This window comes from Leptodactylus fuscus, unplaced genomic scaffold (assembly GCF_031893055.1).
Source record: "Leptodactylus fuscus isolate aLepFus1 unplaced genomic scaffold, aLepFus1.hap2 HAP2_SCAFFOLD_321, whole genome shotgun sequence".
NCBI lineage: Eukaryota > Metazoa > Chordata > Amphibia > Anura > Leptodactylidae > Leptodactylus > Leptodactylus fuscus.
In genome coordinates, this window is record NW_027440344.1 from 7,562 (window position 1) to 31,937 (window position 24,376).

General features: G+C 54.1%; 1 protein-coding gene across 1 annotated transcript; it reads right to left on the reverse strand.

The window, feature by feature from the left end:
- Positions 1 to 4,923: 4,923 nt before the first annotated feature.
- LOC142187919 (twinfilin-2-B) lies at positions 4,924 to 23,925 on the reverse strand. The gene is made up of 9 exons (XM_075261727.1): positions 23,840 to 23,925; positions 13,000 to 13,077; positions 11,504 to 11,682; positions 9,171 to 9,266; positions 8,962 to 9,066; positions 8,728 to 8,853; positions 7,462 to 7,612; positions 6,250 to 6,371; positions 4,924 to 5,885 (listed from the first exon to the last, which is right to left on the reverse strand). The coding sequence occupies exons 1-9, from the start codon at positions 23,862 to 23,864 to the stop codon at positions 5,718 to 5,720; spliced, it is 1,050 nt and encodes a 349-aa protein (XP_075117828.1). The 5' UTR covers positions 23,865 to 23,925; the 3' UTR covers positions 4,924 to 5,717.
- Positions 23,926 to 24,376: the final 451 nt, after the last annotated feature.

Sequence of the window (24,376 nt, forward strand, 5' to 3'; positions counted from 1 at the left end):
TGCTGCTCTGGGGTCTCCCATTGCGGTCCATTCCTGCTGCTCTGGGGTCTCCCATTGCGGTCCATTCCTGCTGCTCTGGGGTCTTATTTTGGCAGAAGTCCCCACCGCACACGACCACTCCGTCCAGGGAAGGACACAAGACGTCCGGGGTCCTTTACTTTAGCCACTGATTGGCCTCGTATGTGGGTCATCTGTGGCAGAGACTTCCACTTAACAAGACCCCAGAGCAGCAGAACCATGGCGGCAGACACCGGACCCCCGGGGCAGGTGACTATGGGGTGTTTTGGAGTTTCTTTTCACCTTCCCCGGCCTCCTTGCAAAAACTATTTATCCTGGAAACCTCTTCAAGGTTCTCTGTCTTGAATAGTTCACACTAAGCAGACTTTACAGAGAACAGATTTGTCAGTAACCAGGCTTTGTGTGCCTCTATTTAATGGATACACCCTTAGACTTCCCGCTCATGGAGAAGTCATTATCACAAGGGTTCACTGACTTTTTCTCCCTGCATGGTGAATGTTTATACCTGGTCACAATCCGTGCCATCGCTTGTTATTAGTTTTGTTACTTTGTATTCATCTATAATTAGCGGTGACAATGCAGAAATCCAGAGGATTCCCAGGGGTTCACTTAGTATTTCTTCCACTTGTACGGCTCGGGGTAGTATTACAGCCATTGGTGGTGGGGTCAGCTTTTTGCCTCTGTTCAGACATCTGTGTATTCAGAGGGGGTAACAATGGCAGGACATATTCGGAGGCCTCGGGGGAGGGACATTTCGTAGATCTGTCCTTTCCCCATATGGCAGGATTGGCCCTGTAACATGTATACCGTATACGTCACTGGATTTCTGACAATCCTCACCAGAGATATATCTGACCCGTCTCCTGCCTTGTAACAATGTGTCTTGTGTTTCGGGCGATGCCCTCTCCTCGCTGACCATGGGAACGAGAGCGCGGTGTTGACTGAGGGTTGTAATAAATCCAGATCCGGCAGGATTTCCAATGTTTGATTATAAGCGACTTGGCGCAGCGCAGAGGAATATGTGATAACAAAAGGAATTGTGGGCGCCGGCGGCAAAGGCTCAAGCGTGACTGTAACAAGCGGACGACTTAGCAGTCACTTCCAGTAGATAACGTGCGGCCGCGTTTGAGGTTTTCTCGATAACCATTCAGGGGTTTGTGTTGTCGCGGGATCTATGGCGACAAATATACCTGGAACTACAAAACAACTATTGTAATTGCGGCAGGAGAAGTGCCAGGGCCCGGACGTCACCTGAGAACCCTGCGGCCCCGGGATACAAACTCAATTAAATGTGACCTGTGCCAGGAATCTGTATTACGCCTCGCTGGTTTTCTGTTCCCAGCAGCTATGGAGGTTACCCTTGATATCAGGTGCAAGATAACTTCTTAACCCCTTATCCTTCTAAACAAAGGCCGCGCAGGACGCCAAGACCCGCTCTGCCGATACAAGACGTGCGCTAGGTTTCTGCAAGGAAAAAAATACATTGTTCCATAAAAGGTTCATTCTGTTTTAATTACCAGGCTGGGACTTAAAGCTCTGATCATCCTGAGCCTCCTGATTCATGGTGACCAGAACAGTAAAATGTGACAGCTACAAAGGCAGAGAGATAAGAGAATTGGTAACGCTGATGCCAAACATCCAGACCCTCAGTAATGTAGCGGGGAAGATAATCCAGAACCAGGAGCAAGGATCCAAAATAAAAGGTATTTCTGCCAATGCAATAAATGATTCAAAGGTAACTGTATAATCTGTATGTAGTGAGCTCCCCCTAGTGGTGGCTGTATAATCTGTATGTAGTGAGCTCCCCCTAGTGGTGGCTGTATAATCTGTATGTAGTGAGCTCCTCCTAGTGGTGACTGTATAATCTGTATGTAGTGAGCTCCTCCTAGTGGTGACTGTATAATCTGTATGTAGTGAGCTCCCCCTAGTGGTGACTGTATAATCTGTATGTAGTGAGCTCCCCCTAGTGGTGACTGTATAATCTGTATGTAGTGAGCTCCCCCTAGTGGTGACTGTATAATCTGTATGTAGTGAGCTCCCCCTAGTGGTGACTGTATAATCTGTATGTAGTGAGCTCCCTCTAGTGGTGACTGTATAATCTGTATGTAGTGAGCTCCTCCTAGTGGTGGCTGTATAATCTGTATGTAGTGAGCTCCCCCTAGTGGTGACTGTATAATCTGTATGTAGTGAGCTCCCCCTAGTGGTGACTGTATAATCTGTATGTAGTGAGCTCCCCCTAGTGGTGACTGTATAATCTGTATGTAGTGAGCTCCCCCTAGTGGTGACTGTATAATCTGTATGTAGTGAGCTCCCCCTAGTGGTGACTGTATAATCTGTATGTAGTGAGCTCCCCCTAGTGGTGACTGTATAATCTGTATGTAGTGAGCTCCCCCTAGTGGTGACTGTATAATCTGTATGTAGTGAGCTCCCCCTAGTGGTGACTGTATAATCTGTATGTAGTGAGCTCCCTCTAGTGGTGACTGTATAATCTGTATGTAGTGAGCTCCTCCTAGTGGTGGCTGTATAATCTGTATGTAGTGAGCTCCCTCTAGTGGTGACTGTATAATCTGTATGTAGTGAGCTCCTCCTAGTGGTGACTGTATAATCTGTATGTAGTGAGCTCCTCCTAGTGGTGACTGTATAATCTGTATGTAGTGAGCTCCCTCTAGTGGTGACTGTATAATCTGTATGTAGTGAGCTCCTCCTAGTGGTGACTGTATAATCTGTATGAAGTGAGCTCCTCCTAGTGGTGACTGTATAATCTGTATGTAGTGAGCTCCTCCTAGTGGTGGCTGTATAATCTGTATGTAGTGAGCACCCCCTAGTGGTGACTGTATAATCTGTATGTAGTGAGCTCCTCCTAGTGGTGACTGTATAATCTGTATGTAGTGAGCTCCTCCTAGTGGTGACTGTATAATCTGTATGTAGTGAGCTCCCTCTAGTGGTGACAGTATAATCTGTATGTAGTGAGCTCCTCCTAGTGGTGACTGTATAATCTGTATGTAGTGAGCTCCCCCTAGTGGTGACTGTATAATCTGTATGTAGTGAGCTCCCTCTAGTGGTGGCTGTATAATCTGTATGTAGTGAGCTCCCCCTAGTGGTGGCTGTATAATCTGTATGTAGTGAGCTCCCCCTAGTGGTGACTGTATAATCTGTATGTAGTGAGCTCCACCTAGTGGTGACTGTATAACCTGTATGTAGTGAGCTCCTCCTAGTGGTGACTGTATAATCTGTATGTAGTGAGCTCCCCCTAGTGGTGGCTGTATAATCTGTATGTAGTGAGCTCCCTCTAGTGGTGACTGTATAATCTGTATGTAGTGAGCTCCTCCTAGTGGTGACTGTATAATCTGTATGTAGTGAGCTCCTCCTAGTGGTGACTGTATAATCTGTATGTAGTGAGCTCCCTCTAGTGGTGACTGTATAATCTGTATGTAGTGAGCTCCTCCTAGTGGTGACTGTATAATCTGTATGAAGTGAGCTCCTCCTAGTGGTGACTGTATAATCTGTATGAAGTGAGCTCCTCCTAGTGGTGGCTGTATAATCTGTATGTAGTGAGCACCCCCTAGTGGTGACTGTATAATCTGTATGTAGTGAGCTCCCCCTAGTGGTGACTGTATAATCTGTATGTAGTGAGCACCCCCTAGTGGTGACTGTATAATCTGTATGTAGTGAGCTCCTCCTAGTGGTGACTGTATAATCTGTATGTAGTGATCTCCCCCTAGTGGTGACTGTATAATCTGTATGTAGTGAGCTCCCCCTAGTGGTGACTGTATAATCTGTATGTAGTGAGCTCCCCCTAGTGGTGACTGTATAATCTGTATGTAGTGATCTCCCCCTAGTGGTGACTGTATAATCTGTATGTAGTGAGCTCCCCCTAGTGGTGACTGTATAATCTGTATGTAGTGAGCTCCTCCTAGTGGTGACTGTATAATCTGTATGTAGCGAGCTCCACCTAGTGGTAGCTGTATGATCTGTATGTAGTGAGCTCCCCCTAGTGGTGACTGTATAATCTGTATGTAGTGAGCTCCTCCTAGTGGTGACTGTATAATCTGTATGTAGTGAGCTCCTCCTAGTGGTGACTGTATAATCTGTGTGTAGTGAGCTCCCTCTAGTGGTGACTATATAATCTGTATGTACTGAGCTCCTCCTAGTGGTGACTGTATAATCTGTGTGTAGTGAGCTCCCTCTAGTGGTGACTATATAATCTGTATGTAGTGAGCTCCTCCTAGTGGTGACTGTATAATCTGTATGTAGTGAGCTCCCTCTAGTGGTGACTGTATAATCTGTATGTAGTGAGCTCCTCCTAGTGGTGACTGTATAATCTGTATGTAGTGAGCTCCCCCTAGTGGTGACTGTATAATCTGTATGTAGTGAGCTCCCCCTAGTGGTGACTGTATAATCTGTATGTAGTGAGCTCCCCTAGTGGTGACTGTATAATCTGTATGTAGTGAGCTCCTCCTAGTGGTGACTGTATAATCTGTATGTAGTGAGCTCCTCCTAGTGGTGACTGTATAATCTGTATGTAGTGAGCTCCTCCTAGTGGTGACTGTATAATCTGTATGTAGTGAGCTCCCCCTAGTGGTGACTGTATAATCTGTATGTAGTGAGCTCCTCCTAGTGGTGACTGTATAATCTGTATGTAGTGAGCTCCCCCTAGTGGTGACTGCATAATCTGTATGTAGTGAGTTCCCCCTAGTGGTGACTGTATAATCTGTATGTAGCGAGCTCCACCTAGTGGTAGCTGTATGATCTGTATGCCCCTATTCCTGTGTGGGGTTCCTCTCTGGGTGCACCTAATATTTTGGGCTTTCTATGGATTCTCACCTTGCAGGACTTGTCCTAGTCCCCGAGTTTACACCGATTCCCATTAGCCCCACATGACACAGCAGCGAGTCGGCAGCCACGTAAAAAACAAAGTACTTTTTATTCATTTTTCTATAGAAAATACAGAGCTACGGGTGATCTGTCTGATTTTACGGCTGACTCAGATTTTTGATAATTTTCTGGAATGTAAACCGCCCCCAGGAGAAAAAAACGTAACGATCCGGGATGACAGCAGCAGCGTTGAACGATCCGGCTAAGCGTCAGATGAAAGGGAAACCGTTCTATCCGTCTTGGCTACTCTCTCATGCGTATCATGTGACCTCATTGGCACCAGCTTAATTCTTATTTTTTTGGGAAGAGTCCACGATTGGTTACGCAGCATGCCGCCGACCCCTCCCCCGGCCATTGTTATATTCTGACTTCATAGCATGGCACTAGCGACCCGTCACCCAACCCCAAAAAGTAAACACATAATGACACAGGTGTAAAAACATAGTCATGAATGACGCCGCGCTCGCCCGTCCCGGAGATTGCTGCGGTGAGTCACATGACCTTTATCAGGAGTTCCTCCATAAGAGGAAGGGGCCCGGGCAGAAGGAAAGTGAACGAGGGAAGAACTTCACCAAGTCCGACATCATTCAGGCACAGACAAAAGCAAAAAAGTCAAAAAGAAAGGAAAATGGGGATCGGGAACGAGTCCGTGTAACAAGCCACAACGACGGGACGAGACGCGGCGGAGACTCCCCCGAGACCCTCACCCCAAATTCATGTCATCTTGCGGCAGAAAAAGCAAAATGAAGGCAGAAATTTCCGCACGTCCCGCGGCCCAGTCTTGGCACTAATCTCTCCGGCCGGACTTGGCAGGGGTCGGGGATCTAACTGTCCTCGCCGTTTTCGCCGGGCCCTTTGATCAGACGCTTCTGTCCACGTTTCCCGGCAGGTCCTTTGGGCTTGGCGAAGGCCTGTTTGAAGGCGTGCTGTTTGGGGTGCACCTCGTCATAGAGGAACTCCGACGTCAGCTCCGAGCCGTCCTCTATTTCAATCTGGACAATGACAACAGTGAGTAAACAGACGTGAGTAAAGGAGACGACAAAACGGGGCGAGTGACGGGGCGCAATCCTCGTGTAAGGTCTAGAACCTTCTAATGGGGTTCGGGGGGGTTTTATCTCCTCAACATCTTCAATGAATGGAAACAACCTCGCACCTGAGCGGATACTGGACTTGTCCGCTGTCTGGGAAAGCTGGGTAATAACGTTCTCAGCTATAATGGTGGACACCCAGCTTTCCCACAGTGCTGAATGGTAAATACTTCTAGCTAGGACTACAGCTGCACCTGCAGCCCTGGACATGTTAGGGGGGTGCACTGTCACGTGGCTCACACGGTTACTGCCTTGTACAGGGCGTTACCTTTTTTGCAATTTCTAGCTGAAAATCCTGCTCCACGGATTCCAGAAGTCGGTTCTTACAGCTGGAGTACAACATGCGCTCCTTAATACTGCACTTGTAGCCCGGCATGGAGTAAATAAAAACTGCAAGAAAGAAGATACAGTGAGAAATGTGGCCAATAATAAACTGCAGGCAGCCTGCAACCACCAGCAGGGGGCACTAACAGCAAAAAAAAAACAAAATCAAAACATATAAGCTCTTGTGCAGACCTGTGTTAGCTGACATAGAACTGCTGTCCCCTGACTCCAAAGTCAAAGTGTGTCCTATGATACAGAGGATCCACTATAGACAGGCAGTGCAAGTCAGGGGACCGCAGTGTGGAGCTACATAGTATTGGACACACTGGAGGTTCTGCACACAGTGCATTCCATATAGTATACACAGGCGGTGTGAGTGCAACGCTGCATGTCAGAATACACTGGAGAGTCTGCACACAGCACTCACATGGTACAGACAGGCAGTGTGAGGTAGGGAAGAGTAATGTGAAGCTACATGTCATAGAATACACTGAAGAATCTGCACACAGCACTCACATGGTACAGACAGGCAGTGTGAGGCAGGGAAGAGTAATGTGAAGCTACATGTCATAGAATACACTGGAGAATCTGCACACAGCACTCACATGGTACAGACAGGCAGTGTGAGGCAGGGAAGAGTAATGTGAAGCTACATGTCATAGAATACACTGGAGAATCTGCACACAGCACTCACATGGTACAGACAGGCAGTGTGAGGCAGAGAAGAGTAATGTGAAGCTACATGTCATAGAATACACTGGAGAATCTGCACACAGCACTCACATGGTACAGACAGGCAGTGTGAGCCAGAGAAGAGTAATGTGAGCTAGGGGAGGTGGCTGCTCAGAAGGATGACGACTAGATTATGTAATCCTGTAGTTTACAGGACGTCCTCCACACATGGGAGACTGACGTCTTGCCGACACCGGAGCACAAGCTCTGGACCGGGTCTCAGACTGAGATCACATGACCCAGCTGCCCATAATGAAAGGGTGAAGAACATATGGATGTAACTGCCGGGAGGAGACAAGTGAGACTGTGGGGGGGGGGGGGGATTCCTGGCGAGTATCCGGTAAATAACCCTGAGTCCCATCACAGAGGTCCCTAGACATGAGCTCAGACGTCTTCCTGTGACACCCCCGTCTATGTCCCTCACCTACAGACTCCAGGTAGTCGCCCTCATGGGAGTGTTTATAGAGGAAGAGGTGGTAGCGGGCCGTGTCCTTGGGGATCCTGGCGGGCAGTTCCTGGATGTCCGTGTGCTTCGTATGGACCAGATCGATTGTCTCCTTCTCTTGATCCAGTTTCTGAAGGAAAAATAAAAGAAATGAGACTTCGGATAAGACGATCAGCACAAGCAGCGGTGTGACCAGGAAGAACTAATGAGGAACGTCCTGTAGAGGGAGCTGTGAGACTCTGCAATGACTGTGAGGTCTACATTGTAACAACCCGCCGCTCTCATCTGCATGACAACTGACACTTTGTACAAGTACTGACTTTCTATCCTCCCCTTCATACCCCGGGGTCAGTTGTCAGTCTCGGGCAGTTACTCTGTGCCGGGGTCTCCGTCCTGGTGGGGAGATGACGGAATTATTGCAAGCTCCGCTTTAATCCAGGTAACACAATCCTGAGGCGTGAGAAGAGATCACATGTGACTGACGGCAGCGGCGACAGCGGCACTGACTGACCGCCAGCCATTACCGACACATTACTGACACCGCCAGCCATTACTGACACCGCCGCATTACTCACCAGAGCCATTACTGACACCGTCGCATTACTCACCGGAGCCATTACTGACACCGCCGCATTACTCACCGGAGCCATTACTGACACCGCCGCATTACTCACCGGAGCCATTACCGACACCGCCGCATTACTTACCGGAGCCATTACCGACACCGCCGCATTACTCACTGGAGCCATTACTGACACCGCCGCATTACTCACCGGAGCCATTACTGACACCGCCGCATTACTTACCGGAGCCATTACTGATACCGCCGCATTACTCACCGGAGCCATCATTTACCCTGCAGCTCTGCTCCATTAGTACAGGACTGGGCTAAGCTTAGCCGCACTGCCTGATCCATGCTTTACACTGCAGCTCAGATATTCTGACATTCACTTCCTGTCGGAGATTGGGCTGCTGCTTCATCCTCCTCCTCATACTTTACACTCCAGCACTGCTTGCTTAGGCTGACTCTTGTGCAGGACGCCAGTACATGGAGACATTTCTTGTACCTGACCACAGACCGTCCCTTTAAGCGCCTCCATGGTCTCCTATCTGTGAATCCCCACTGGCTGCAAAACTACAACTCCCAGCATCCCCCGAGAGCCCCACGCTGATCAGTAGATGGAGACGACTGTAGTGCACAATGGTGTGAGACGTCCCAATGTACCTGACGGCGCCGCCACCTACCAGCTGAATGTAGTTGATCTTCCTCTGCTTCAGGAGCTGAACGGCTTCCACCGCCTCCGGCCTTAGAGGGAAGGACAATCCCTGCAGCGTCTGCTGTTTGCTTTCCACGCTGATCTCAGTCTTCACCTGTGTAGGATTGTCATCTGTTACAGGAGCCGGATACAGCGGGCCGACCCCCGTGACCCCCCCCCCCCCTGACCCCCGTGACCCCCCCAGTTATCTCACCCCGCTCACCTCATTGATCTTGATCTCCCGCAGTTCCCTCTCGGCGGCAGTGAGTGGCGCTGGAGCGGCGCAGGACGACACGTGTCTCTGGTATCCGCTGAGCGTGAGGTCTTCCTGCCACATACAATGATACAATTATATACAATGTATACAACCCCGTATACCCCAAATACCAGGAGGGACAGTCAGGACCCCCCTCCCATTATCTATAAGCTGACCTTTACTGTGCCGAACACTTCATCCTTAATGTGTCCACCACCAAACTCTTTCTTGACGGTCGCCCTCGTGGCCGCGTACAACATCTTCAGCCGCACCTGGAAGAGAGAATGAATATTATACGGGGCAGACACGGGGCGGACATACTGGGGAGAAACAGAAGCTTTACCCACAATTACTCAACATTTTTAAGATATTTCATGGGAAGAATATGCAAATGTCTCAGGCATGTACACCAATAGAGGGCGCTCACTGAGGATGTGCAAGTCTGTCTTCCATGAAGATATTTCAGTAACTTCACAAAGCTGCCACTAGGGGGCACCACTGCCATGAAGGTAAGTTCTAAGTCTGTATAATGTTTAGGTAGGTGGTACACATCACATCCACATAACTACTGTGTACTGACCCTTATATCATAGTCAGGGGTCAGCATGGACGCTGTGACCGGTCAGTGACTACTCCATATACACAAGCTGTGCTGTCCTGTATGTACTGACCCTTATATCATAGTCAGGGGTCAGCATGGACGCTGTGACCGGTCAGTGACTACTCCATATACACAAGCTGTGCTGTCCTGTATATACTGACCCTTATATCATAGTCAGGGGTCAGCATGGGCGCTGTGACCGGTCAGTGACTACTCCATATACACAAGCTGTGCTGTCCTGTATATACTGACCCTTATATCATAGTCAGGGGTCAGCATGGACGCTGTGACCGGTCAGTGACTACTCCATATACACAAGCTGTGCTGTCCTGTATATACTGACCCTTATATCATAGTCAGGGGTCAGCATGGACGCTGTGACCGGTCAGTGACTACTCCATATACACAAGCTGTGATGTCCTGTATATACTGACCCTTATATCATAGTCAGGGGTCAGCATGGGCGCTGTGACCGGTCAGTGACTACTCCATATACACAAGCTGTGCTGTCCTGTATATACTGACCCTTATATCATAGTCAGGGGTCAGCATGGGCGCCGTGACCGGTCAGTGACTACCCCATATACACAAGCTGTGCTGTCCTGTATATACTGACCCTTATATCATAGTCAGGGGTCAGCATGGGCGCTGTGACCGGTCAGTGACTACTCCATATACACAAGCTGTGCTGTCCTGTATATACTGACCCTTATATCATAGTCAGGGGTCAGCATGGGCGCTGTGACCGGTCAGTGACTACTCCATATACACAAGCTGTGCTGTCCTGTATATACTGGCCCTTATATCATAGTCAGGGGTCAGCATGGACGCTGTGACCGGTCAGTGACTACTTCATATACACAAGTTGTGCTGTCCTGTATATACTGACCCTTATATCATAGTCAGGGGTCAGCATGGGCGCCGTGACCGGTCAGTGACTACCCCATATACACAAGCTGTGCTGTCCTGTATATACTGACCCTTATATCATAGTCAGGGGTCAGCATGGGCGCTGTGACCGGTCAGTGACTACCCCATATACACAAGCTGTGCTGTCCTGTATATACTGACCCTTATATCATAGTCAGGTCAGCATGGGCGCTGTGACCGGTCAGTGACTACTCCATATACACAAGCTGCGCTGTCCTGTATGTACTGACCCTTATATCATAGTCAGGGGTCAGCATGGGCGCTGTGACCGGTCAGTGACTACCCCATATACACAAGCTGTGATGTCCTGTATATACTGACCCTTATATCATAGTCAGGGGTCAGCATGGACGCCATGACCGGTCAGTGACTACTCCATATACACAAGCTGTGCTGTCCTGTATATACTGACCCTTATATCATAGTCAGGGGTCAGCATGGGCGCTGTGACCGGTCAGTGACTACTCCATATACACAAGCTGTGATGTCCTGTATATACTGACCCTTATATCATAGTCAAGGGTCAGCATGGGCGCTGTGACCGGTCAGTGACTACCCCATATACACAAGCTGTGATGTCCTGTCCTGTATACTGACCCTTATATCATAGTCAGGGGTCAGCATGGACACTGTGACCGGTCAGTGACTACCCCATATACACAAGCTGTGCTGTCCTGTGTGTACTGGCCCTTATATCATAGTCAGGGGTCAGCATGGAGGCTGTGACCGGTCAGTGACTACCCCATATACACAAGCTGTGCTGTCCTGTGTGTACTGGCCCTTATATCATAGTCAGTATATACAGGACATATAGTCAGTATACTGTACATAGTTAGAACCTATATTTATGCATATACACATCCGGCCACAAGGGGGAGCCGCTAATACATGCCATAACATATGTGAGGAGGGGTCCGATATTCATCAGATTACAATGTGACCGCAGTAAACCATGTGACTGGGCATCTTGCATCATACCGGAGAATGATCAGGTGACCATGACAAGAAGAGCCACTCGTAACCCTGTGCGTTCTGGCTGTCGAGGCGATACAGGAGGTAACATGGCTGACTGTCGTCCAAGAGGGGAAGGACGAAGGAGTCGTAGTCTTGGTCCCAATTCTTCCTGAGCTCCTTGTGAGCCCCCAGTACGAGCTGCTCTGCAGGAGGAAGAATAAAACCACATTATTCCAGACTGACATTATCCTGCACTGATACATTGTAACAAACAATGAAGATCGGGGGCAGGTTTGTGCTGCTGATGGACAGAGAATTGTCCATATTGGTAACTATTGTAACAAACCCTCAGTTGTGAACACGACGGACTTCAGGCTCAGTCTCTATTCACTGACAGCAGGCAGAGATCTTTATAGGAAGTGGAGAAGACTGGTCGCTGGCCCTTTAAATACGCAGCCACAGCCCCCAATATGTCCCGTGTCCTGGGGTCACTGCAGGTGTCAGCTGTCCCCCCCCTCCCCCCATGATGGCGGCCGCGGCTCTGCGCAGGGTTTGTTTATCTCGCAGCTATTCTGAGCAGCGGCGGCGCTCCCCGCGAGGACACACATTTTCCATGACAGATTTCCAAGGCTCCGTCTCTAAGGTGACACAGCATGGAGCACAAGGGGTTAAGAGGGGCACGCGTGGAGGTCGTCAGTAGTCACCGGCCCCCTCCTCCGACAGACAGGTCACGGGTCAGCCATAGCTTAACTCTTTCTTCTCCACTACAAATTACATTCTCATATTCAGGGTTCACTAAAGGGCTATTAAAGGGCCGGCGTCCGTCTACAGGACGCAGAGGAGCGGCAGCAATGTCAAGAGACCTGATACTTGTCACTGCTGAGGGGCTGTTACAGTGTATCAGTGCAGAGAATCCTCTGAACACATCTCCTATACTGATACACTGTAACCGGCTGACGTGTCAGAGTCTGGAGACAACTGTAACAAACCCTCAGCTGTGAGAAGTATCAAGTCAAGGAGCTCATCTTCAGGGAGGCCCTGAAGAGGGTAGAAGGGGAGCGGAGGAGATTGGGACAAGAAGGGGTGGAAGGAATAGGAAGGGGAGCAGAGAGAAGACATCCCCACATTATCTTTGTCCTGTTACCCTGGGAAATCTGGCTGACAACCAAGTCCAGAAGCTTCCGCAGGGGTTGTCACCCAGCTTTCTTAGATCACTGACTGGCAACGTTATACAACAATAACTTCCCAACTAAAATGAACTTTTAATATTTAGTAATTGGGACAGATGTGTGGAGAGAGAGTGCTTACGGGGTTAATCCACTGGGACAGCGACTCCTAGATCGCATCAGTTCCCTGGAAAGCTGGGTGACAAAGACACAACATTCCCCAAGGTCTGTCACTCAGCTTTCTAGGGAAGGAACACAAAACTAGGACTTTGTATTACTGAGGATTAACCCTATAAGCACTGTCTATAGTCACCATAACCTCAATACAAAGCCCCTCCCCCGCCCTGGACTCACCATCTTCAATGATCACTTTTATCAGCCGGACGGATCCATAGCGAGCCTTTGCAAAGAATTCCTTCAGCTCTGGAGTAGCTACAAGGACCAAGAACATATCGGAGGGTTAGCGACAGAAAGCGGCCGAGGAGAGGACTGCGGAGAGGACTGCGGAGAGGACTGCGGAGAGGACTGCGGAGAGGACTGCGGAGAGGACTGCGGAGAGGACTGCGGAGAGGACTGCGGAGAGGACTGCGGAGAGGACTGCGGAGAGGACTGCGGAGAGGACTGAGGAGAGGACTGAGGAGAGGACTGAGGAGAGGACTGAGGAGAGGACTGAGGAGAGGACTGAGGAGAGGACTGAGGAGAGGACTGAGGAGAGGACTGAGGAGAGGACTGAGGAGAGGACTGCGGAGAGGACTGCGGAGAGGACTGAGGAGAGGACTGAGGAGAGGACTGAGGAGAGGACTGCAGGCGAAGAGAGGACTGAGGAGAGGACTGAGGAGAGGACTGAGGAGAGGACTGAGGAGAGGACTGAGGAGAGGACTGAGGAGAGGACTGAGGAGAGGACTGAGGAGAGGACTGAGGAGAGGACTGAGGAGAGGACTGAGGAGAGGACTGAGGAGAGGACTGCAGGCGAAGAGAGGACTGAGGAGAGGACTGAGGAGAGGTCTGAGGAGAGGACTGAGGAGAGGACTGAGGAGAGGACTGAGGAGAGGACTGAGGAGAGGACTGAGGAGAGGACTGAGGAGAGGACTGAGGAGAGGACTGAGGAGAGGACTGAGGAGAGGACTGAGGAGAGGACTGAGGAGAGGACTGAGGAGAGGACTGAGGAGAGGTCTGCGGCTTCAGGACGTCTGTCTGGGATCTGCTACAAATGGGCAACAGCAGCAGCACATGAGCTAAACTCGATCCCTGACGGTGTCACCTCCCAAATATAGCCGGAGGCACGAGGGAAGGGGGGTCAGGGTGACGGCGGCAGCTCAGTACCAGATGGATAAACACCGGGCGCTATATACATAGACTCATCTCTGAGGAGTCACCTCATGCCCATAAGTGCCAAGTCCTGGTCTATGGGGGGGGGTGCACATCTCCAGGATACTCAGGATAAGCACAGACAGAAGGTGACCCCGGACACATGACTGTGCCAATAAACACCGGCTATATGACCTCCCCCCCCCCCGGTCACCAGGTAACAGAGGAAGAGCGCGGCAATAACAACTACGCGAATATTAGAATGGTTAGTAGTGATGGCACTAGATGTCCACAGGGGGCAGCACTTGTAATCTCCAGCTATCACTGAGCCCTTGTAATCTCCAGCTATCACTGAGCCCTTGTAACCTCCAGGGGGCGTCACTGAGCCCTTGTAACCTCCAGGGGGCGTCACTGAGTCCTTGTAACCTCCAGGGGGCGTCACTGAGCCCTTGTAACCTCCAGGGGGCGTCACTGAGTCCTTGTAACCTCCAGGGGGAGTCACTGAGCCCTTGTAACCTCCAGGGGGCGTCACTGAGCCCTTGTAACCTCCAGGGGACGTCACTGAGCTCCTGTAACCTGTAGGTGGCGTCACTGAGCTCCTGTAACCTGTAGGTGGCGCTGTGCAGGCCTCTTATAACCTCCAGACTCTCGGGGTGACCGGCCCTTTAACATGATTTCTCTGCCGTCACTGACACCCCCATAGATCGCGCTCACAGGCTGCAGCAGCGCCCGGGGTGGGGGAGGGGGTATTATTATGTGGGGGCCGCTGGTGAGCGGGGATGACGCTGTCACTATTATAGTATATATATATATATATATATATATAGCAGCCACTGCAGCGTACGGACACGTGTGGAACTACATAGCCCAGCAATACACTGAGGTCACTGTCTAGTAACAATCTATACAGCGACACACCCTATAGCCTGGGAAAGCTGGGTGACGATCTATATGGCCTCCTAGCTATACAGCGACACACCCTATAGCCTGGGAAAGCTGGGTGACGATCTATATGGCCTCCTAGCTATACAGCGACACACCCTATAGCCAGGGAAAGCTGGGTGACGATCTATATGGCCTCCTAGCTATACAGCGACACATCCTATAGCCTGGGAAAGCTGGGTGACGATCTATATGGCCTCCTAGCTATACAGCGACACATCCTATAGCCTGGGAAAGCTGGGTGACTATCTATATGGCCTCCTAGCTATACAGCGACACATCCTATAGCCTGGGAAAGCTGGGTGACGATCTATATGGCCTCCTAGCTATACAGCGACACACCCTATAGCCTGGGAAAGCTGGGTGACGATCTATATGGCCTCCTAGCTATACAGCGACACATCCTATAGCCTGGGAAAGCTGGGTGACGATCTATATGGCCTCCTAGCTATACAGCGACACATCCTATAGCCTGGGAAAGCTGGGTGACGATCTATATGGCCTCCTAGCTATACAGCGACACACCCTATAGCCTGGGAAAGCTGGGTGACTATCTATATGGCCTCCTAGCTATACAGCGACACATCCTATAGCCTGGGAAAGCTGGGTGACGATCTATATGGCCTCCTAGCTATACAGCGACACACCCTATAGCCTGGGAAAGCTGGGTGACGATCTATATGGCCTCCTAGCTATACAGCGACACATCCTATAGCCTGGGAAAGCTGGGTGACGATCTATATGGCCTCCTAGCTATACAGCGACACATCCTATAGCCTGGGAAAGCTGGGTGACGATCTATATGGCCTCCTAGCTATACAGCGACACACCCTATAGCCAGGGAAAGCTGGGTGACGATCTATATGGCCTCCTAGCTATACAGCGACACATCCTATAGCCTGGGAAAGCTGGGTGACGATCTATATGGCCTCCTAGCTATACAGCGACACATCCTATAGCCTGGGAAAGCTGGGTGACTATCTATATGGCCTCCTAGCTATACAGCGACACATCCTATAGCCTGGGAAAGCTGGGTGACGATCTATATGGCCTCCTAGCTATACAGCGACACATCCTATAGCCTGGGAAAGCTGGGTGACGATCTATATGGCCTCCTAGCTATACAGCGACACATCCTATAGCCTGGGAAAGCTGGGTGACGATCTATATGGCCTCCTAGCTATACAGCGACACATCCTATAGCCTGGGAAAGCTGGGTGACGATCTATATGGCCTCCTAGCTATACAGCGACACACCCTATAGCCTGGGAAAGCTGGGTGACGATCTATATGGCCTCCTAGCTATACAGCGACACACCCTATAGCCTGGGAAAGCTGGGTGACGATCTATATGGCCTCCTAGCTATACAGCGACACACCCTATAGCCAGGGAAAGCTGGGTGACTATCTATATGGCCTCCTAGCTATACAGCGACACATCCTATAGCCTGGGAAAGCTGGGTGACGATCTTTATGGCCTCCTAGCTATACAGCGACACACCCTATAGCCTGGGAAAGCTGGGTGACGATCTATATGGCCTCCTAGCTATACAGCGACACATCCTATAGCCTGGGAAAGCTGGGTGACGATCTATATGGCCTCCTAGCTATACAGCGATACACCCTATAGCCTGGGAAAGCTGGGTGACGATCTATATGGCCTCCTAGCTATACAGCGACACATCCTATAGCCTGGGAAAGCTGGGTGACGATCTATATGGCCTCCTAGCTATACAGCGACACACCCTATAGCCTGGGAAAGCTGGGTGACGATCTATATGGCCTCCTAGCTATACAGCGACACACCCTATAGCCTGGGAAAGCTGGGTGACGATCTATATGGCCTCCTAGCTATACAGCGACACATCCTATAGCCTGGGAAAGCTGGGTGACGATCTATATGGCCTCCTAGCTATACAGCGACACATCCTATAGCCTGGGAAAGCTGGGTGACGATCTATATGGCCTCCTAGCTATACAGCGACACACCCTATAGCCTGGGAAATCTGGGTGACGATCTATATGGCCTCCTAGCTATACAGCGACACATCCTATAGCCTGGGAAAGCTGGGTGATTGGCCCTATGGGTGGTGGCAGCGGCCATAAACAGAAGGAGGTTGTGCAAGACTCGGAGCCGCCAATTTACAGCCCCCCCAAATCCCAGCTAATCTCTAGATAACAGGGGGTCGTCTGGAGCGGACGCCATTGTGACAAACCTTCAGCTCTGCGAGGCTGTGGTTTCCGCAGGTCACCTCTCTGTCCCTCACTATATACTTTCCCCGTGTTTCGGTCTGTGCGTGTTCTGGCAGCGGCCGCAGTGTTAGAGCCGTCAGGTGACAGAAGCCGCAGGTAAGCACTCGCCTCAGCAGTGAGAGGTTAATGAGCGGCCGGCGCCCCCTATGGGAACAAACACCACACTGCACCGACACACTGTAACAAACCCGCAGGAACCACAAGCAGAGATCCATGCGCTGGTCTTGTCACACACAACGCAGTGGTGTGCAGGGGGCGGGGCTAACAGGCTACACTGTATGATTGACAGCTCGTGTCAGTATCTGTGTGACTGTCGCTCACATAGGCCGGCGCCCCCCACAGTCATATGTGGGATTGCACACAGCGATATTATTAGAGGAACGGGCCATTGCTTAGCAACCAAGGTGTGAGCCAGCGGGTGACAACAGTGCGAGGGGGCAAGACAGCAGTGGGCACATGGTAAGGGGGCAACAGAGGGGGCAGGACAGCGGTGAGCACATGGTAAGGGGGCAACAGAGGGGGCAGGACAGCGGTGGGCACATGGTAAGGGGGCAACAGAGGGGGCAGGACAGCGGTGGGCACATGGTAAGGGGGCAACAGAGGGGGCAAGACAGCGGTGAGCACATGGTAAGGGGGCAACAGAGGGGGCAGGACAGCGGTGGGCACATGGTAAGGGGGCAACAGAGGGGGCAGGACAGCGGTGGGCACATGGTAAGGGGGCAACAGAGGGGGCAGGACAGCGGTGAGCACATGGTAAGGGGGCAACAGAGGGGGCAGGACAGCGGTGGGCACATGGTAAGGGGGCAACAGAGGGGGCAAGACAGCGGTGAGCACATGGTAAGGGGGCAACAGAGGGGGCAGGACAGCGGTGAGCACATGGTAAGGGGGCAACAGAGGGGGCAGGACAGCGGTGGGCACATGGTAAGGGGGCAACAGAGGGGGCAAGACAGCGGTGAGCACATGGTAAGGGGGCAACAGAGGGGGCAGGACAGCGGTGGGCACATGGTAAGGGGGCAACAGAGGGAGAGGACAGCGGTGAGAACATGGTAAGGGGGCAACAGAGGGGGCAGGACAGCGGTGGGCACATGGTAAGGGGGCAACAGAGGGGGAGGACAGCGGTGAGAACATGGTAAGGGGGCAACAGAGGGGGCAGGACAGCGGTGAGCACATGGTAAGGGGGCAACAGAGGGGGCAGGACAGCGGTGTGCACATGGTAAGGGGGCAACAGAGGGGGCAGGACAGCGGTGAGCACATGGTAAGGGGGCAACAGAGGGGGAGGACAGCGGTGAGCACATGGTAAGGGGGCAACAGAGGGGGCAGGACAGCGGTGAGAACATGGTAAGGGGGCAACAGAGGGGGAGGACAGCGGTGAGAACATGGTAAGGGGGCAACAGAGGGGGCAGGACAGCGGTGAGCACATGGTAAGGGGGCAACAGAGGGGGCAGGACAGCGGTGGGCACATGGTAAGGGGGCAACAGAGGGGGCAAGACAGCGGTGAGCACATGGTAAGGGGGCAACAGAGGGGGCAGGACAGCGGTGAGCACATGGTAAGGGGGCAACAGAGGGGGCAGGACAGCGGTGGGCACATGGTAAGGGGGCAACAGAGGGGGCAAGACAGCGGTGAGCACATGGTAAGGGGGCAACAGAGGGGGCAGGACAGCGGTGGGCACATGGTAAGGGGGCAACAGAGGGAGAGGACAGCGGTGAGAACATGGTAAGGGGGCAACAGAGGGGGCAGGACAGCGGTGGGCACATGGTAAGGGGGCAACAGAGGGGGAGGACAGCGGTGAGAACATGGTAAGGGGGCAACAGAGGGGGCAGGACAGCGGTGAGCACATGGTAAGGGGGCAACAGAGGGGGCAGGACAGCGGTGTGCACATGGTAAGGGGGCAACAGAGGGGGCAGGACAGCGGTGAGCACATGGTAAGGGGGCAACAGAGGGGGAGGACAGCGGTGAGCACATGGTAAGGGGGCAACAGAGGGGGCAGGACAGCGGTGAGAACATGGTAAGGGGGCAACAGAGGGGGAGGACAGCGGTGAGAACATGGTAAGGGGGCAACAGAGGGGGCAGGACAGCGGTGAGAACATGGTAAGGGGGCAACAGAGGGGGCAGGACAGCGGTGGGCACATGGTAAGGGGGCAACAGAGGGGGCAGGACAGCGGTGAGCACATGGTAAGGGGGCAACAGAGGGGGCAGGACAGCGGTGGGCACATGGTAAGGGGGCAACAGAGGGGGCAGGACAGCGGTGGGCACATGGTAAGGGGGCAACAGAGGGGGCAGGACAGCGGTGGGCACATGGTAAGGGGGCAACAGAGGGGGCAGGACAGCGGTGGGCACATGGTAAGGGGGCAACAGAGGGGGCAGGACAGCGGTGGGCACATGGTAAGGGGGCAACAGAGGGGGCAGGACAGCGGTGGGCACATGGTAAGGGGGCAACAGAGGGGGCAGGACAGCGGTGGGCACATGGTAAGGGGGCAACAGAGGGGGCAGGACAGCGGTGAGCACATGGTAAGGGGGCAACAGAGGGGGCAGGACAGCGGTGAGCACATGGTAAGGGGGCAACAGAGGGGGCAGGACAGCGGTGGGCACAGGGTAAGGGGGCAACAGAGGGGGCAGGACAGCGGTGGGCACATGGTAAGGGGGCAACAGAGGGGGCAGGACAGCGGTGAGAACATGGTAAGGGGGCAACGGAGGGGGCAGGACAGCGGTGAGCACATGGTAAGGGGGCAACAGAGGGGGCAGGACAGCGGTGAGCACATGGTAAGGGGGCAACAGAGGGGGCAGGACAGCGGTGAGCACATGGTAAGGGGGCAACGGAGGGGGCAGGACAGCGGGGAGCACATGGTAAGGAGGCAACAGAGGGGGCAAGACAGCGGTGAGCACATGGTAAGGGGGCAACAGAGGGGGCAGGACAGCGGTGTGCACATGGTAAGGGGGCAACAGAGGGGGCAGGACAGCGGTGGGCACATGGTAAGGGGGCAACAGAGGGAGAGGACAGCGGTGAGAACATGGTAAGGGGGCAACAGAGGGGGCAGGACAGCGGTGGGCACATGGTAAGGGGGCAACAGAGGGGGAGGACAGCGGTGAGAACATGGTAAGGGGGCAACAGAGGGGGCAGGACAGCGGTGAGCACATGGTAAGGGGGCAACAGAGGGGGCAGGACAGCGGTGTGCACATGGTAAGGGGGCAACAGAGGGGGCAGGACAGCGGTGAGCACATGGTAAGGGGGCAACAGAGGGGGAGGACAGCGGTGAGCACATGGTAAGGGGGCAACAGAGGGGGCAGGACAGCGGTGAGAACATGGTAAGGGGGCAACAGAGGGGGAGGACAGCGGTGAGAACATGGTAAGGGGGCAACAGAGGGGGCAGGACAGCGGTGAGAACATGGTAAGGGGGCAACAGAGGGGGCAGGACAGCGGTGGGCACATGGTAAGGGGGCAACAGAGGGGGCAGGACAGCGGTGAGCACATGGTAAGGGGGCAACAGAGGGGGCAGGACAGCGGTGGGCACATGGTAAGGGGGCAACAGAGGGGGCAGGACAGCGGTGGGCACATGGTAAGGGGGCAACAGAGGGGGCAGGACAGCGGTGGGCACATGGTAAGGGGGCAACAGAGGGGGCAGGACAGCGGTGGGCACATGGTAAGGGGGCAACAGAGGGGGCAGGACAGCGGTGGGCACATGGTAAGGGGGCAACAGAGGGGGCAGGACAGCGGTGGGCACATGGTAAGGGGGCAACAGAGGGGGCAGGACAGCGGTGGGCACATGGTAAGGGGGCAACAGAGGGGGCAGGACAGCGGTGAGCACATGGTAAGGGGGCAACAGAGGGGGCAGGACAGCGGTGAGCACATGGTAAGGGGGCAACAGAGGGGGCAGGACAGCGGTGGGCACAGGGTAAGGGGGCAACAGAGGGGGCAGGACAGCGGTGGGCACATGGTAAGGGGGCAACAGAGGGGGCAGGACAGCGGGGAGCACATGGTAAGGAGGCAACAGAGGGGGCAGGACAGCGGGGAGCACATGGTAAGGAGGCAACAGAGGGGGCAGGACAGCGGTGAGCACATGGTAAGGGGGCAACAGAGGGGGCAGGACAGCGGTGTGCACATGGTAAGGGGGCAACAGAGGGGGCAGGACAGCGGTGAGCACATGGTAAGGGGGCAACAGAGGGGGAGGACAGCGGTGAGCACATGGTAAGGGGGCAACAGAGGGGGCAGGACAGCGGTGAGAACATGGTAAGGGGGCAACAGAGGGGGAGGACAGCGGTGAGAACATGGTAAGGGGGCAACAGAGGGGGCAGGACAGCGGTGAGAACATGGTAAGGGGGCAACAGAGGGGGCAGGACAGCGGTGGGCACATGGTAAGGGGGCAACAGAGGGGGCAGGACAGCGGTGAGCACATGGTAAGGGGGCAACAGAGGGGGCAGGACAGCGGTGGGCACATGGTAAGGGGGCAACAGAGGGGGCAGGACAGCGGTGGGCACATGGTAAGGGGGCAACAGAGGGGGCAGGACAGCGGTGGGCACATGGTAAGGGGGCAACAGAGGGGGCAGGACAGCGGTGGGCACATGGTAAGGGGGCAACAGAGGGGGCAGGACAGCGGTGGGCACATGGTAAGGGGGCAACAGAGGGGGCAGGACAGCGGTGGGCACATGGTAAGGGGGCAACAGAGGGGGCAGGACAGCGGTGGGCACATGGTAAGGGGGCAACAGAGGGGGCAGGACAGCGGTGAGCACATGGTAAGGGGGCAACAGAGGGGGCAGGACAGCGGTGAGCACATGGTAAGGGGGCAACAGAGGGGGCAGGACAGCGGTGGGCACAGGGTAAGGGGGCAACAGAGGGGGCAGGACAGCGGTGGGCACATGGTAAGGGGGCAACAGAGGGGGCAGGACAGCGGTGAGAACATGGTAAGGGGGCAACGGAGGGGGCAGGACAGCGGTGAGCACATGGTAAGGGGGCAACAGAGGGGGCAGGACAGCGGTGAGCACATGGTAAGGGGGCAACAGAGGGGGCAGGACAGCGGTGAGCACATGGTAAGGGGGCAACGGAGGGGGCAGGACAGCGGGGAGCACATGGTAAGGAGGCAACAGAGGGGGCAGGACAGCGGTGAGCACATGGTAAGGGGGCAACAGAGGGGGCAGGACAGCGGTGGGCACATGGTAAGGGGGCAACAGAGGGGGCAGGACAGCGGTGGGCACATGGTAAGGGGGCAGGACAGCGGTGGGCACATGGTAAGGGGGCAACAGAGGGGGCAGGACCGCGGTGAGAACATGGTAAGGGGGCAACAGAGGGGGCAGGACAGCAGTGAGCACATGGTAAGGGGGCAACAGAGGGGGCAGGACAGCGGTGAGCACATGGTAAGGGGGCAACAGAGGGGGCAGGACAGCGGTGAGCACATGGTAAGGGGGCAACAGAGGGGGCAGGACAGCGGTGAGCACATGGTAAGGGGGCAACAGAGGGGGAGGACAGCGGTGTGCACATGGTAAGGGGGCAACAGAGGGGGCAGGACAGCGGTGAGCACATGGTAAGGGGGCAACAGAGGGGGCAGGACAGCGGTGAGCACATGGTAAGGGGGCAACAGAGGGGGAGGACAGCGGTGTGCACATGGTAAGGGGGCAACAGAGGGGGCAGGACAGCGGTGAGCACATGGTAAGGGGGCAACAGAGGGGGCAGGACAGCGGTGTGCACATGGTAAGGGGGCAACAGAGGGGGCAGGACAGCGGTGAGCACATGGTAAGGGGGCAACCCCGGGGTAGTTGTTAGGGGTACACGGGCTGCTTCACACGGTGTCAAGGAATTTGGTTCGGAAACAATCTGCTCCAGTCATTGTCTGGCGGTTTTCGGCGCGGTTTTTCCACCTGAAAAAAACCGATGGGTGACAACGGGAGGCGGAAAGACTGCAGATTTTGCCAATTTTGCGTCCAGAAACCGCAACGAAGTGTTTCTGCATCCCACTGACTCCCATTAGATTTTTCAGGTGGAGAAACTGCGCCGAAAACCGTCTGAAGAAAAGTCGTGTCGCTTCTGTTATCTGCTAGAGGATCACACAGGACTCAAGGCGGACTCCGAGACACAATCCTGACCACTGTGTGAACTAGCCCTTAGTTAGGGGGTCCCTGGCAGGGTATCAGTCAGGGGGTCCCCGGCAGGGTGTCAGTCAGGGGGTCCCCGGCAGGGTGTCAGTCAGGGGGTCCCCGGCAGGGTGTCAGTCAGGGGGTCCCCGGCAGGGTGTCAGTCAGGGGGTCCCCGGCAGGGTGTCAGTCAGGGGGTCCCCGGCAGGGTGTCAGTCAGGGGGTCCCCGGCAGGGTGTCAGTCAGGGGGTCCCCGGCAGGGTGTCAGTCAGGGGGTCCCCGGCAGGGTGTCAGTCAGGGGGTCCCCGGCAGGGTGTCAGTCAGGGGGTCCCCGGCAGGGTGTCAGTCAGGGGGTCCCCGGCAGGGTGTCAGTCAGGGGGTCCCCGGCAGGGTGTCAGTCAGGGGGTCCCCGGCAGGGTGTCAGTCAGGGGGTCCCCGGCAGGGTGTCAGTCAGGGGGTCCCCGGCAGGGTGTCAGTCAGGGGGTCCCCGGCAGGGTGTCAGTCAGGGGGTCCCCGGCAGGGTGTCAGTCAGGGGGTCCCCGGCAGGGTGTCAGTCAGGGGGTCCCCGCAGTTTCCATGGCCGCAGCACTTGTCCCCTCCCCCGCACACCGGGCCGGCTCCGTTACTCACCGTGGATTCCGGTCTGGTGCGCCATGTCGTGATACGGTGACAGCTCGGGATCAGGGAGCGGCTCTCACTGGCCTGCGGGAGAGGCGGGGCCGGATACCCGGGGGGCGGGGCTACACTGGAGCGGGCGGACCAATGAAAGGCTGAGCCGCGCGGCAAACAGGAAGGTCCAGGGCATGCCGGGAGATGTAGTCCTGTGAGTCTGCGCGACCTCAAGGGGCGGGGCTGTGTGTCACTGCTGACAGGAATGTGGGGCTGAGCATGCTGGGACTTGTAGTTATAGACACAGAAATAAAGCTGGACAACAATGTTCTGATAATTCTAGAGATTGTACAGATATAAAGATCAGTGAGGAGAGAGATTGTCTGTGAGGAGATCTGACCCCTTCTAATGTCATCCCTGCGGCAACTGATGGACCGCCAATAACTTATCAGTAGAGAATAATAGACAATCCACCAATAATAGATAATACACCGATAATAGATAATACACCGATAATAGACAATACACCGATAATAGATAATACACCGATAATAGATA

Bases quoted from the DNA above. Each gene is read 5' to 3' on its own strand.
- LOC142187919 (XM_075261727.1), bottom strand. From the start codon at position 23,864: ATGGCGCACCAGACCGGAATCCACG. The intron at 8,854-8,961 runs GTGAGCGGGGTG...AATCCTACACAG, and splicing joins GGGAGATCAAGATCAATGAG to GTGAAGACTGAGATCAGCGT. The intron at 7,613-8,727 runs GTAGGTGGCGGC...TTTTTCCTTCAG, and splicing joins AGATCAACTACATTCAGCTG to AAACTGGATCAAGAGAAGGA.